At 36.5% G+C, this 12,479-nt stretch overlaps 1 protein-coding gene across 2 annotated transcripts in view; it reads left to right on the top strand.

Moving 5' to 3' along the window:
* Positions 1–8,698, top strand: part of LOC136171110 (GPI ethanolamine phosphate transferase 1-like) — a 33,712-nt gene extending 25,014 nt beyond the window's left edge. The window contains exons 3-5 of one of the 2 annotated variants that reach the window (XM_065939807.1): positions 71–169; positions 2,352–2,458; positions 8,582–8,698. In XM_065939807.1, coding sequence (XP_065795879.1) covers positions 71–169; positions 2,352–2,458; positions 8,582–8,608 — 233 coding nt within the window. In that variant the 3' untranslated portion in view covers positions 8,609–8,698. Of the gene's footprint in view, positions 1–70; positions 170–2,351; positions 2,459–3,298; positions 3,487–8,581 lie in introns of those variants that run through there. The other variant, XM_065939808.1, reaches the window with a different exon arrangement.
* The last annotated feature ends 3,781 nt before the right edge of the window (positions 8,699–12,479 follow it).

The raw sequence follows: 12,479 nt of genomic DNA, 5'->3' as shown, positions 1-12,479 counted from the left end.
TTTGAAAAATACTTCTTCAGGAGCCATACCTGAATTGTCATTGTTTGTTTTTTTTCTCAATTACATGAAGGATGGAAGGAAAATCCTGTAGAATTTGATTCTCTTCTTAATGAAACCAGGTACACATGGTCCTGGGGAAGCCCAGACATCGTGGCTATGTTTACCAAAGGTAGGAGTCACTGATTGTATTTCCCCAGATATTAAGTAGACAATAAATCAATATGGTAATTTAAAATATATACATTTTACTTATTATGAGATACATGTTTTGACATATTTAACATCTCTGAAACGAGTGTATATTATAATAGATGTGTGAGTTTGATTTTTTTTTTATCTTAGTTGTACTTAAAATGTTGGATTATACAGTTTAAATACCTTGGATTCAGTGAAATGGTATATGATTCTAACATCTAACAGCTTTTTAATCTTGGGTAAGTTAGATAACTTCTCTAAATTTCAGTTTTCTTTTTTGTAAAATGTGATAATAATAATTTCTATCTTACAGGTTTGTTTTGGGCATTAAATAAGTTAATTCATGTGAAATATTGACCAGAACACTTATTAGAATGATCTCATTGTGATGATGTTCACTTACTTTGATTATTAAGAAGTTAGTATATAATCACATAAAGATTTAAAACTTTAAACTTTATATTTATAACTTCTATTTTCATGTATTCAAGATCATGCCATTGAGATTTGTTGTATTTATTGTGTTTCTGTGCATGAATCTGCAAGTATGAGAACATCTCTTGATGAGAAAATTTATTTGCATCATTTTCTAGAATCAGCTGGATTCCACTTGAATTTTAGGTTATTAAGTGCTTTTTAGTGGGAGCATTATAGTCATTTCACCTAATGAAAAGGTTTGGACCTTTAGCCATGGGTATAATTATACTATAAATTATAACAATTGGATCATTAAAGATTATTCTATATCTCAAAAGCAAAACAGATACTCAGAATTTTCTGTATGATAGTCACAGAACATTATTATTTAGAGCAGGTCCAAAAACTCAATACTGCTTGTCATTTACATACTCCCTTAGTTCAGTTCAGTCGCTCAGTCGTGTCGGACTCTTTGCGACCCCATGGACTGCAGCATGCCAGGCCTCCCTATCCATCACCAATTCCCAGAGTTTACGCAAACTCATGTCCATTGAGTCGGTGATGCCATCCAACCATCTCATCCTCTGTCGTCCCCTCTCCTCCCGCCTTCAGTCTTTCCCAGCATCAGGGTCTTTTCCAATGAGTCAGTTCTTTGCATCTGGTGGCCAAAGTATTGATGCTTCAGCTTCAGCATCAGTCCTTCCAATGAATATTCAGGACTGATCTCCCTTAGGATGGACTGGTTGGATCTCCTTGCTGTCCAAGGGACTCTCAAGAATCTTCTCCAACACCACAGTTCAAAAGCATCAATTCTTTGGTGCTCAGCTCTCTTTATAGTCCGACTCTCACATCCACACATGACTCCTGGAAGAAACATAGCTTTGACTAGATGGACCTTTGTTGGCAACGTAATGTCTCTGCTTTTTAATATGCTGTCTAGGTTGGTTATAGCTTTTCTTCCAAGCAGCAAGGAGTTAAGCTTTTTTTGGTAGTGGTGAGGATGAAGTTGCTATGGCTTACCAAATTCACCTCCCTACTTCTGACTACAGTTCATAGGACAGGATCAAAGCCTTAACTGGAGACAATCCAATAGAAGTGTTCTATTTCTTATAGTAACTTGGAGTCTCACTCAGACCTTTACTTGGGATTTGAAGAGTAGAATGGTTGAGGAGTGGAACCAGTATCATTAGAGCTTAGCTTGTCATTATTATAAGAGATTGTCATTATTTTATCTCTTCCTTATGACCTTTAAGAGGCTATCTAACTCAGAAATTCACTAAGTTGATTAGATCCTTAATCAATCATACAAGTATATAAGATTAATATATTTGTTGACCCTTTCAAACTCTTTGGCAATTATCAATATTTTTTCTTGTATATTGAGAAAAATGCATGTGTTTTATGAATAAAGAATTGAAATATTTGAATTTTCTTCTTGGTTAGGGAATTTTGTAAAACAGGTGATTTAATCTGTTTTAGATTGTACCATCCCTAGATGCCCAAATTCTTTGATTAGTTTCATCCTTACTTGAAGACAAACTCTGTTGTTTACTTTTGCGCTATTACTAACTAGTGTTGTGATTTTTTCTCTTAGCATTTTAAATCACAACTCACTTGTATCTGTAAAATTGGAAAATGTTACTGTGAGAACAAAAGCAGCAGCATATGTTCAAGCATACACCATGGTCCATGGCATGTCATTAAAATTTCCGCCCCCCCCCCCCCAATTTCCTCTTCAGGTGACCTTGGAAACCGTATTTTTGCACACACTTACGATGCTTTCAGTGAGGATTTTGGTGCCCACGATGTAACACAACTGGACACGTGGATTTTTGATCATGTGAAGGTATGTGCTATTGAGTGGCTAACCTGTAACACACTAGATGTAGGTGTTTGTCTAATGTGCACTAGTTGTCTAGTACCTGTACCTGATGTGCTAGAAACTGATTTGTTAGTACATGCATCTTAGTTTTTTCTGCTTGGATGAATTTGAAAAGACTGTAGCATACTATTTTGAAAAGACTGGATTCTAAGAAATTGCACATTCTACAATAACCATACAGGTTTTTAAAAAATAATTTGAAAATGTGAACCCTTTTCACTTCCACACTTCTGACAGTGAAGTGAGCTGTCTCACTGTAGCATACTATTTTGAAAAGACTGGATTCTAAGAAATTGCACATTCTACAATAACCATACAGGTTTTTAAAAAATAATTTGAAAATGTAAACCCTTTTCACTTCCACACTTCTGACAGTGAAGTGAGCCCTGGATGGGATTCAGGAACCCCACATTTCATTCCTCGTTTGCTGAATCACCCCAGAATGACCTTCCTGGTCTTTTGTTGACCACAGAACCAGTCTCTTAGAAGCAGTGATGATGTATGTGAAAGTCTTTTGAATGTTCAAATCTAAAGCATTTATTATTAAATAAGGTAGATAGTTTAAATATTTGTAAAGAAAAATTAGATAAGCAAAAAACAAGTTCATAAGTTAATCATAATAAAACATTTGAGTCTCTTTAAGAAATAGAGAGAGTTTTTTTTGGACTATTTGTTAGTGACAATCCTCACAGTTTCACCAGGAATCCAATAGAGTTTATGTTTTCAAAAGTTGTGAGAGAATCTCAGCTCTGGATATTGACTGACTCCTATCTATCATTCTCTTCTTGCTCATCTCCAAATTAGAACTCATGATTCATCTATTGTAAGAGGCCTTCACTGACCGACCTTTAGTGGTTCTGCTTACCAGTAGTGTCTCTCGACTGACATCGTGGGCTTCTCCACAACACAGTCATTTTTTATTGTTTGTTTGAAAACAGTCAGTAGGTGTCTGCATATTTATCAGAAATTAAGTGCTCAATATGTTCTTTGATAAACCCTATTTCTTTTCTTAGAAGTTTTTTTCCTTAAGATTTTCTTGTATTACTCAAACTGAAAGTGAAAAGCTTCAAGTTAAATAAAATCTCTTTACAAAAATAGCAAATGATTTTGCTAAGTATCACTTCTTAATATAATCAACTTACGTTAGTATTTGTTTCAAGGCCCTTGGCTTCTAACTTCCTAAACATAGCTAAAGATGTTCAACATTGTGGATTTGATTCATTGTGGATAGGCAGATATAGTTAGTGGCTGGCTTGATTCCATGCCTTTTTTACCTTATTTCAACACTGCTATTGACCAGAAAAAAAAAAATTCCCTGTAATTTTGTAAGATATAATAGAGTATGTACATTAATCAGGTAACAACAAAAATATGAAATCATCCACAATAAAGAGTGGTGAGAAGGAATAATATAGGGACTAAGAATATATCTTTAGAAAAGTTCAATCTAAGCTGAACAGTTAGAGGAAGACTTTCCTCTGAGTTTTGAGATAATCTCTGGCGAAGCCTAGGAAACAAAGAAATGGTTGGACCTGGATTGCATATAGAGAAGAGTATCTCAGGCCAACAGCATAATGATAACTTGGGCTCCAAAGGAACTCTGTAATAGAGTAAAAATATTGCTTTAAAGTTTGTTTGTGTCTCAACAAATAATAATGCCAGAAGTAGGCAGCCGAGGATTGATGTAGTCCAAGATTGCCATGGTGGTTCCCCAGTGTCATTAAGGCCCGGTCTCTTAAGTGTGTCTTCTGTCCTCAGAGCATGACCTTAGCTTCTGAGTTGTCTTACGACAGGAGATGCTGGCGTTCCAGCCATTGTTTCAGTGTTTTAGGTCAACCATACAAGGAATTGAAAAGGACCTTCTCTTCTACTAAATTAAATTTATTTCAAAAAAGACTTTAACAAAGTTAAATTTATTTCAGAAGGCACATCGTCTTTTAACTGACGTGTTTGATTTCTGTCTCCTTGGCCATAACCAAAAAAGCACAGATAGGTAGCTGTGGAAGACAATAACAAATATGTAGGTTTTAAGTTTGAAGCACTGACATGTTCCCATAAAATCAGAAGTTTTACTTAGAGAAAAAGGGAGAATGCATGCACTCTCCCACAATGCATAGTAAATATTTAAGTACAAAAAGGAACGAGTGCCTTTGAGCTCAGGAAAAAAATGGGAGTTGGTGGGCATAATTATACTAAATATCGGGAGTGGAGAGGAAGCTAGGAGTGTATTTCACCTCTTGTGTGAAAAAGACCAACGTTTTAAAAGGCCATGGGAATCTATCAGGTTGAGCTCTGCAAGGTTAATGTTTCATGGTTTCCCAGATTGCGTGTCCACGTTCGAATGAACGGCACTTTTTACAAAGCCGAATAGTATCAGTCATGAAACAGATTGTAAATTCGACTCCACTCAGCTGCTAAGGTTTTTCGTTTCTCGTCAGCTTTTCAGTTACATCTTTAGAATATAAGTCCTTTCTCTTGAAAAACTTCCCATTTCTATCTGGATTTAAGGTATCTTAGGGGCTAATTAGAATGTATATGAAAGCTAAGGGGTCATTTTATGCTTTTAAGGATGATTCTGTTTGTTTATATTTAGTTTATATTTATTTACATTTAATTTCATTTGTATTCCTTTTTTTTTTTCTATTCGGAAATAGGTGGTTTCTCTAATGGCACCATTTGTATGTTTCCGATGTTTGTAATAATGAAAAGTTAGTTGAAGGAATACTTCAGGCTTTTATTGGAAAGTTAAATACCTTGTTAAAATTAACGTCTTACATAGTTAAAGACATTTATGTGAATAACAATTATATATCTTGGCAGTCAGGTGACTTATTGAAAATAATTTAAAAGTACTTTCCATAGGTACTTGCTTACATGTTCATGAGTATGTAAGTACAGGATGAACCCTTTTCTTAGAGGGCTTTATGAATTCAGTTTATCATTGTGAAACTAATCATTTTTGATCTGTATTTCCATTTGTCATGTGGACATTTTTCTATCATACCTTGTGAAGCACAGATTCGAGTCTTGGGACGATAGAAATAGGCTATTTACAATGTTCCGAGTGAGAGATTATGGTTGAACTCGGGTGCTGACACAGGACAAGAAGCAGGAAAACATTTTAAACTCATAAAGCGTTCCTAAATTGTTGCCATTAGTGCTATTTTATTGTTGGCTCGTGTCAAAATAGTTCTCCAGTATGATTAGAACTTCATGAAATCGAGATCCCCTTTCTATCATCTTTTTTCAGCTTAATTATAACACGGAAAATAGCTCACTTGTTTTTTGAATGTAGATGCCTGAACTGACAAGTACTTTGTGTTGGTAGGTCCTGAGGACAAATTTAAACAAAATAGGACAATTTAATTTTTTAGTTCTGTATAAGCTTAATTAAATGTTTTCATTGGAATTACTTTTTAAATAAAATTAATGAACTAAAAATTTTTAACCGATTTGTTACATATAGGAATTCTTTCATGCCGCCAGAAACAATCAATCTTTGTTTTCTAAAGTAAATGAAGACAAAATAGTTTTTTTCTAGTTTTTTTCTTACATTTATTAGGAATAGACACAAATGGATATGCTCATCGACCATCATCAAGGTAATTTTAACGCTGTGTTCAATTTCATGGTTTTGAGGGAAATTTATCTGTTCTGTTTGAACTTTTAAAGGACTGTGATATTTTCTTTGTAATGATCACAACAGAACTTATATTTTGAATAACTCTAAACTAGAATACATTCTAATTTATATGATACGTAGTATGATATTGTGGCTAAAATCACATGTGCTGTGACCACACTACACATTATTATAAGTAAATTGTGTTCTGTATGTGTCTTCCATATTACTCATTTATCAAAGCAGAGAGAGAAAGATTATATTTTAGAAGGATTTTAATAAATTTTGAAACAAAAAGCATTTTTATGGTGCTAGTATTTATATCACAAAAAGATGTAACTAGCTGTTCCTTACGTTCCATTTAATCAGTGCTATATCTACCAGATAATAGTATAAGGTTTTGTATACTATATTTCAGTTGCACTCCTTATATAAAACAGCAACTGTTTTTCTCACTTCTGCAGAGCATAAGATAGGAAGAATTCATATTATACTTTTATTTTTCATTTTGGATTAGACTTAGATTAGCCTAGCTAACAGTAAAGTCTATTAACTTCCAGTAATGAATACCTCGTGCTTCTCTTCTTTAACACAATGCATTGTCTTAAGTAGTAAAACTTATACTAAATCACCCCCTTGTTTAATTGTATGGAAAGCTTAAATATAGTTTGTTCAAAATGTATTATATCATATCACAAACACACTAAAGCATGAAAATATTCTATAGTTGAAACAGTGATACTTAACCTGTTTGATAAATGTGGCAAGAGCAACATAGTTTACATTATTAGAGACATGAATTTAAAAGTCATCATTGTTGCATTTGAGATTTAAAAAGCATTCATGAAAATCTATTTGCTAATCAATACTTTTAAAAAACAATATTTTTTAAAATGATTTCAGATTGTTTTACTCCTTTAAGAGAGGAAAAATTGTTTTTAACAATCTACAGAGCTCTGATTTAAAAACACTAAGGTTGAAATCTAAAAGTATTTTAGGAGTTATGGACTTTATCATAAATTTGTGTTGAATAAATTTGATTTTGCCAAATTAATGTAATTAATATAATTTAATTTGCTCTTCTGAAACAGGGAATATCCAGACAATATTAAATTAGTTGATAAGGAATTGAAAGAAATTGAGTCTACTGTTAAAGATGTTTATGGAAATGATGGGAAAACAGCATTTATCTTTACCGCTGACCATGGAATGACAGACTGCGGCTAGTCTGTCTCTAAGTGATACATACTTTATGATTGAAGTAGCGGTAAATGTAGCTTGCAAATATTTTAGGGTATTGAGGAGGATTAGGTGTCTTAGTATATGCAAAGTGTCTAGCACATTATAATCGTAAAATGTTAGCGTAAAAAGAACTAATCTTATATACTCTTTCTTCTAACTATGAAAGGAATATATTCTCATTTGACTTCCCAGGTGGCACAGTTGATAAGGAACCCGCCTGCCAGTGCAGGAGACAGGAGACACGGGTTCGGTCCCTGGGTTGGGAAGATCCCCTGGAGTAGGAAATGGCAACCCACTCCAGTGTACTTGCCGGGAAAGTTCCATGGACAGAGCCTGGAGGGCTACAGTTCACAGGGTTGCAGAGTCAGACACAGCTGTGTGTGTGCATGTGTGTGCACACACCCCCCCACACACGCACAGAAGAACCCTCCCCCCTAAACCCACATTTATCTGCCTAGAAGTAGCTGTATGTGATGGCATAGTGTGTGAGTTTAAGGTGGTGTTGCCTGGGGAGCTAGGGCTACTGACTTTGTCCACTAGAGGAGACTGTCCACTCTGCCAGACTCCCAAGGCAGACACAGTGTGTGCCCAGAGAGCAAATCAAGGCAAAGCTGAGACTTGGGTCCCCGAATCACAGTGTAGAATTCTGATGAAGGGGTCCCACTTTATCAGGGGGTTTTGGCTACACCAGCCAGAGTGGCTGGGAAGAAAAGCAGACCGAGACTCTGCTTCCTCTTCAGAGCAGAGCTAGCCTCCACCGCCCACCCCAAACCTGGCAGTTACTCCCCAGAGGAGCCTTCCCTGTGGTTTCTCCCTTTGGTGCCACTCTGGTAGCATCTCCTCCAAGCCTTAGTCGTTATGATTCTTAATCTTCTTTCAGCCAGAGTCACTCCACGGATGTTCTGGTTTTTCTTTTTGCCTGTTTTGTTGTTGCTGCTCTGACTTGCCTTGAGAATATTTTAAAACTAATTGTTAAATAGAGATGCAACCTTTCGGGAGTGTGGTGGCAGAAATTAGCTCTTTATGGGTCAACTCTTTTTTTTTTTTTTTTTTTTTAATTTTTTATTTTTTATTTTTCAGTGGGTTTTGTCATACATTGATATGAATCAGCCATATATGGGTCAACTCTTTACAACTAAGTATTAAAAAATATTTAGGTATAGGTTAATCAGATATAGGTTCATCTTTATATACTTACGTTGCTCTTTGTGCCTTATTTATAGGCTCCCTTGGAGCTGGTCATCCTTTAGAGACTTGTACTCCTTTTATCGCTTGGGGAGCTGGAATCAGGCTTCCCCAAAAAGTGTCAGCTCGGAAATTTGATGACTCATATTTGCAAGGTAGGAATACTTATGTTTATTGTTTTTATGAATGTGACATTTTAAAAATCAGAGTTTAATTTTTAAAAATGACTTTTCAAATTATAGCTTTCATTTTGTTATTTGTGACATTACTATTTCTGTGTATTACTTTTGTATCTTTTATATTATTTCATTTATGATATTCAGCATAAAATACACATTATTATTTGCCTTATGAAAGTTCAAGTGTACTATTCTTTTTTACAAACCTTATTACTCTAGGACTCATATTAAACCCTTGGCTTAGATCTTACCTGCAAAGACTATCAATCAGATAAGCCACATTTATGCCACAATTTACATTTCAAAACTGAACAGATTTTGCCCTGTCTCTAGTACTTGGGCTCAGCTGGTAAAGAATCTGCCCGCAGTGCCGGAGACCTGGGTTTGACCCCTGGGTTGGGAAGGTCCCCTGGAGAAGGGAAAGGCTACCCGCTCCAGTATTCTGGCCTGGAGAAGTCCATGGACTACACAGTCTATGGGGTCGCAAAGAGTCGGACACGACTGAGCAACTTTCACTTCACTGTCACTAGTACTGCTGAAGGCCTTCTCTGTTGCGCATGCCCCCTTGTTTCTCAATCCATGATAAAAAGGAATTTCTTTTTCCTTGGAGCTCTGGTTCTCTTGTAAGGTAAGAGTCTTTTTAGAATTTCAGAGCTTTTACTAGTCGGACAAAATAAATTCCTCCGAATGTCCTCCTCCGGCTTAGTTGTGTCAACTCATTCAAAGTACTAGTTAAGAATACAGATTTTTTTTAAATTACAGATTTCTAGACCTTATCACTAGATATTTCAATTCCATGAGTCTGGGTAAGGCCTGGAAATTTTCTTTTTAAAACCTTCTCCAGGGATGTGAACTCACAGCTGTATTAGGTATTTCTGCTAGAAGACCTTTGGGTTTGTATAATAAAGTTTTCTTACATATTCTTTCTTTTCTTGAATTTTTTGGACATGTACTTCTCATACTATAAAATTCATGTTTTAAAAGTGTGTAATTGAATATTTTTTTAGCATATTCACATGATTTTGCCTCTACTATGCAATTTCATTGCTCTCCCCCACCCCACAAAAACCCTTATCCATTAGCAGTCACTCCTTACTCCTCTGTCCATTGTATGTATATACCATATTTTGTTCAATCATCTTATGGACATTTGGGTTGTTTCCCACATTTGGGCTATTATTACAATGATGCAGTGAACCTTTGTATAAAATTGTTTGTGTGGATATGTGTTTTTATTTCTCTTGGGTAGATTCCTAGGTGAGTAATAACAGGTCATATGTTCCTTATGTTTTATTTTTTGCAAACTGCCAATCTGTTTTCCTGCATCATTTTGTATTCCTATACTCTGTGTTAATAGATTGTTTTTGTTGTTTAGTCGCTCAATCGTGCCTGACTCTTTGTGACCCTATGGACTATAGCCTAACAGGCTCATTTGTCCATGGAATTTCCCAGGCAAGAATACTGCAGTGGGTTGCCATTTCCTTCTCCAGGGATCTTCCTGACCCAGGGATCAAATCCACATCCCCTACATCGGGAGGCAGGTTCTTTACCACTAAACCACCAGGGAAGCCCATGTTAGTACCATATCACCTTGATTATTACAGTTTTGCATTAAGTTCTGAAATTGAGAAGTCTGAGCCCTCCAACTTTGTTCTTTTTTTAGATTGTTCTGGCTATCCTGGGTCCTTTATATTTCTATATGAACGTTAGGTTCAGCTTGTCAATTTCTGCATAGAAGTTAGGGTTTTGATAGGCATTGTGTTGAGTCTGCAGATCAATTTGCTGTCATGTGAGTAATACTAAGTTTTGTGATCCATCAATATATGATGTATTTTCATTTATTTAGTAGGTCTTCTTTAATGACTTTAAAACTTTCCTATGGTTTTATACTTTTCATTTTTAAAACTCTTCCCTCTATGATAAACTGCTTTTGAACTTTAAACTCATTTAACATGGGTCTGTTTCTGTATTCTAATTGTACTCCATGACTCATGTCTATTTTGAGTCTACTCATGTCTACTCAGAACGCACTGATGCTGCTCTATTTTACTGATGACAGCTTTGCAGGACCCTTTGACATCAGATAAGGGAAGGCTTTCTATACTTCCAATAATTTGCTTTTCTCAAAATCTCTTGTCCTTACTCATTCTCCCATATAAATGTCAAAATTATCTTACGTTCTGAAAAAAAGAACTCTAAAGCACTCTGAATGGGAAATACCTGTTTCAGTTCATTTAATGGAATAGGCTCCATTACAGCACTGAGAGTACCTTTACTTGTTCAACTTTTCTGTTATTTATGTTTCAACAAAGTGTTATATTTTCTTTATGGGTCCTGTGAGGGTTAATTTTATGCATCACTTCTCACCCATACCTGATCAGGTGACATTTTAATGAGACTTTAGACTTGGAATCAATGTTGGAGTGGTTTAAGACATCTAGGGATATTGAGATTAGTATATTTTAATAGCACACGAGGATGGACATGAATTGGGGGAAACAAAAGGCAAAATGCTATAGACGAAACTGTTTTCCCTCAAAATGTAAATACTGAAGCCCTAAGCACCAGTGTGACTCTATTTGGAGATAGGCTTTATAAGGAGGTTAGTGGTTAAATGAGGCCAAAGGGTGGGGCCTTAATCCAATACGAAGTGTCCTTATAAAAAGAGGAAGAGACATCAGAACACTCTCTTTTTGTGTGCACACAGAGAAGAGGTTATGTGAGGATGTAGACAGAGGAGTCTGGTGGGCTACAGTCCTGTCCATGGGGTTGCAGAAGAGTTGGACATGACTTAGCAACTAAACAACAACAACAATAGAAGGCGGCTGTGTACAAGCCAGTGAGAGAAGTCTGATCCAAACCAACCCTGACAAAATCCTGATTCTGGACTTCAACCCTCTAGAACTGTGAAAAATATAAATCTCTGCCGTTTGAGGCACACAGCGTGTGCTTTCCTGATATGGCACCCTGCAGGCTATTAGGGCTCGCTAGGTGGCGCTAGCGGTAAAGAACCCACCTGCCAAGGCAGGAGACAGGAGAGGTGCTGGTTCAATTCCTGGGCTGGGAAGATCCCCTGGAGCAGGGCATGGCAAGCTACTCCAGTATTCTTGCCTGCAGAATCCCATGGATAGAGGAACCTGGCGGGCTGTATAGTCTAGAGGGTTACACAGAGTTGGACATGACTGAAGTGACTTAGCACCTCTGCACACAGACTATTACTAATACAGGGTCTACACATTTCATAAAAAATTTTACTGGATGTTTTTTACTATATTATTCAAGGTGGTATCTGCAATACGGGTTCTGAGACCTTACTATTGCTAGCGTTAGCTATTGTAGCGCAGAACTTCGACACCCTTCAGCATCGCTCGCGGTGAGCGCATGCGCAGAACTTCGACACCCTTCAGCATCGCTCGCGGTGAGCGCATGCGCAGAACTTCGACACCCTTCAGGATCGCTGGCGGTTGGGAGACACTGGCCGTTAGGTACATGCGCTGGAGTTAGACATCCTTCGAGGTGGAAAAGCATTCAAGGAGAGCTTTCCGGGAGGAACACATTTCAGCAAGAGAGAAGAGCCAGGTTACAGAAAGCAGAGAGCGTTGGCATGTAAGAAAAACGCTTTCCCAGGAGGGCGGATTCTGCAAAGAGGCCTAATATGATTGAAGATAAAAGCTAACAGGCTTAGAAAAGAGAAATGTACCTTTTTTTTGTTGTTGTTTGTTTGTGTGTTTTTTAATGTATTCCATATTATTTTGTT

Source organism: Muntiacus reevesi, chromosome 6 (genome assembly GCF_963930625.1).
Source record: "Muntiacus reevesi chromosome 6, mMunRee1.1, whole genome shotgun sequence".
NCBI lineage: Eukaryota > Metazoa > Chordata > Mammalia > Artiodactyla > Cervidae > Muntiacus > Muntiacus reevesi.
This window is presented reverse-complemented; position numbering and strand designations above follow the sequence as displayed.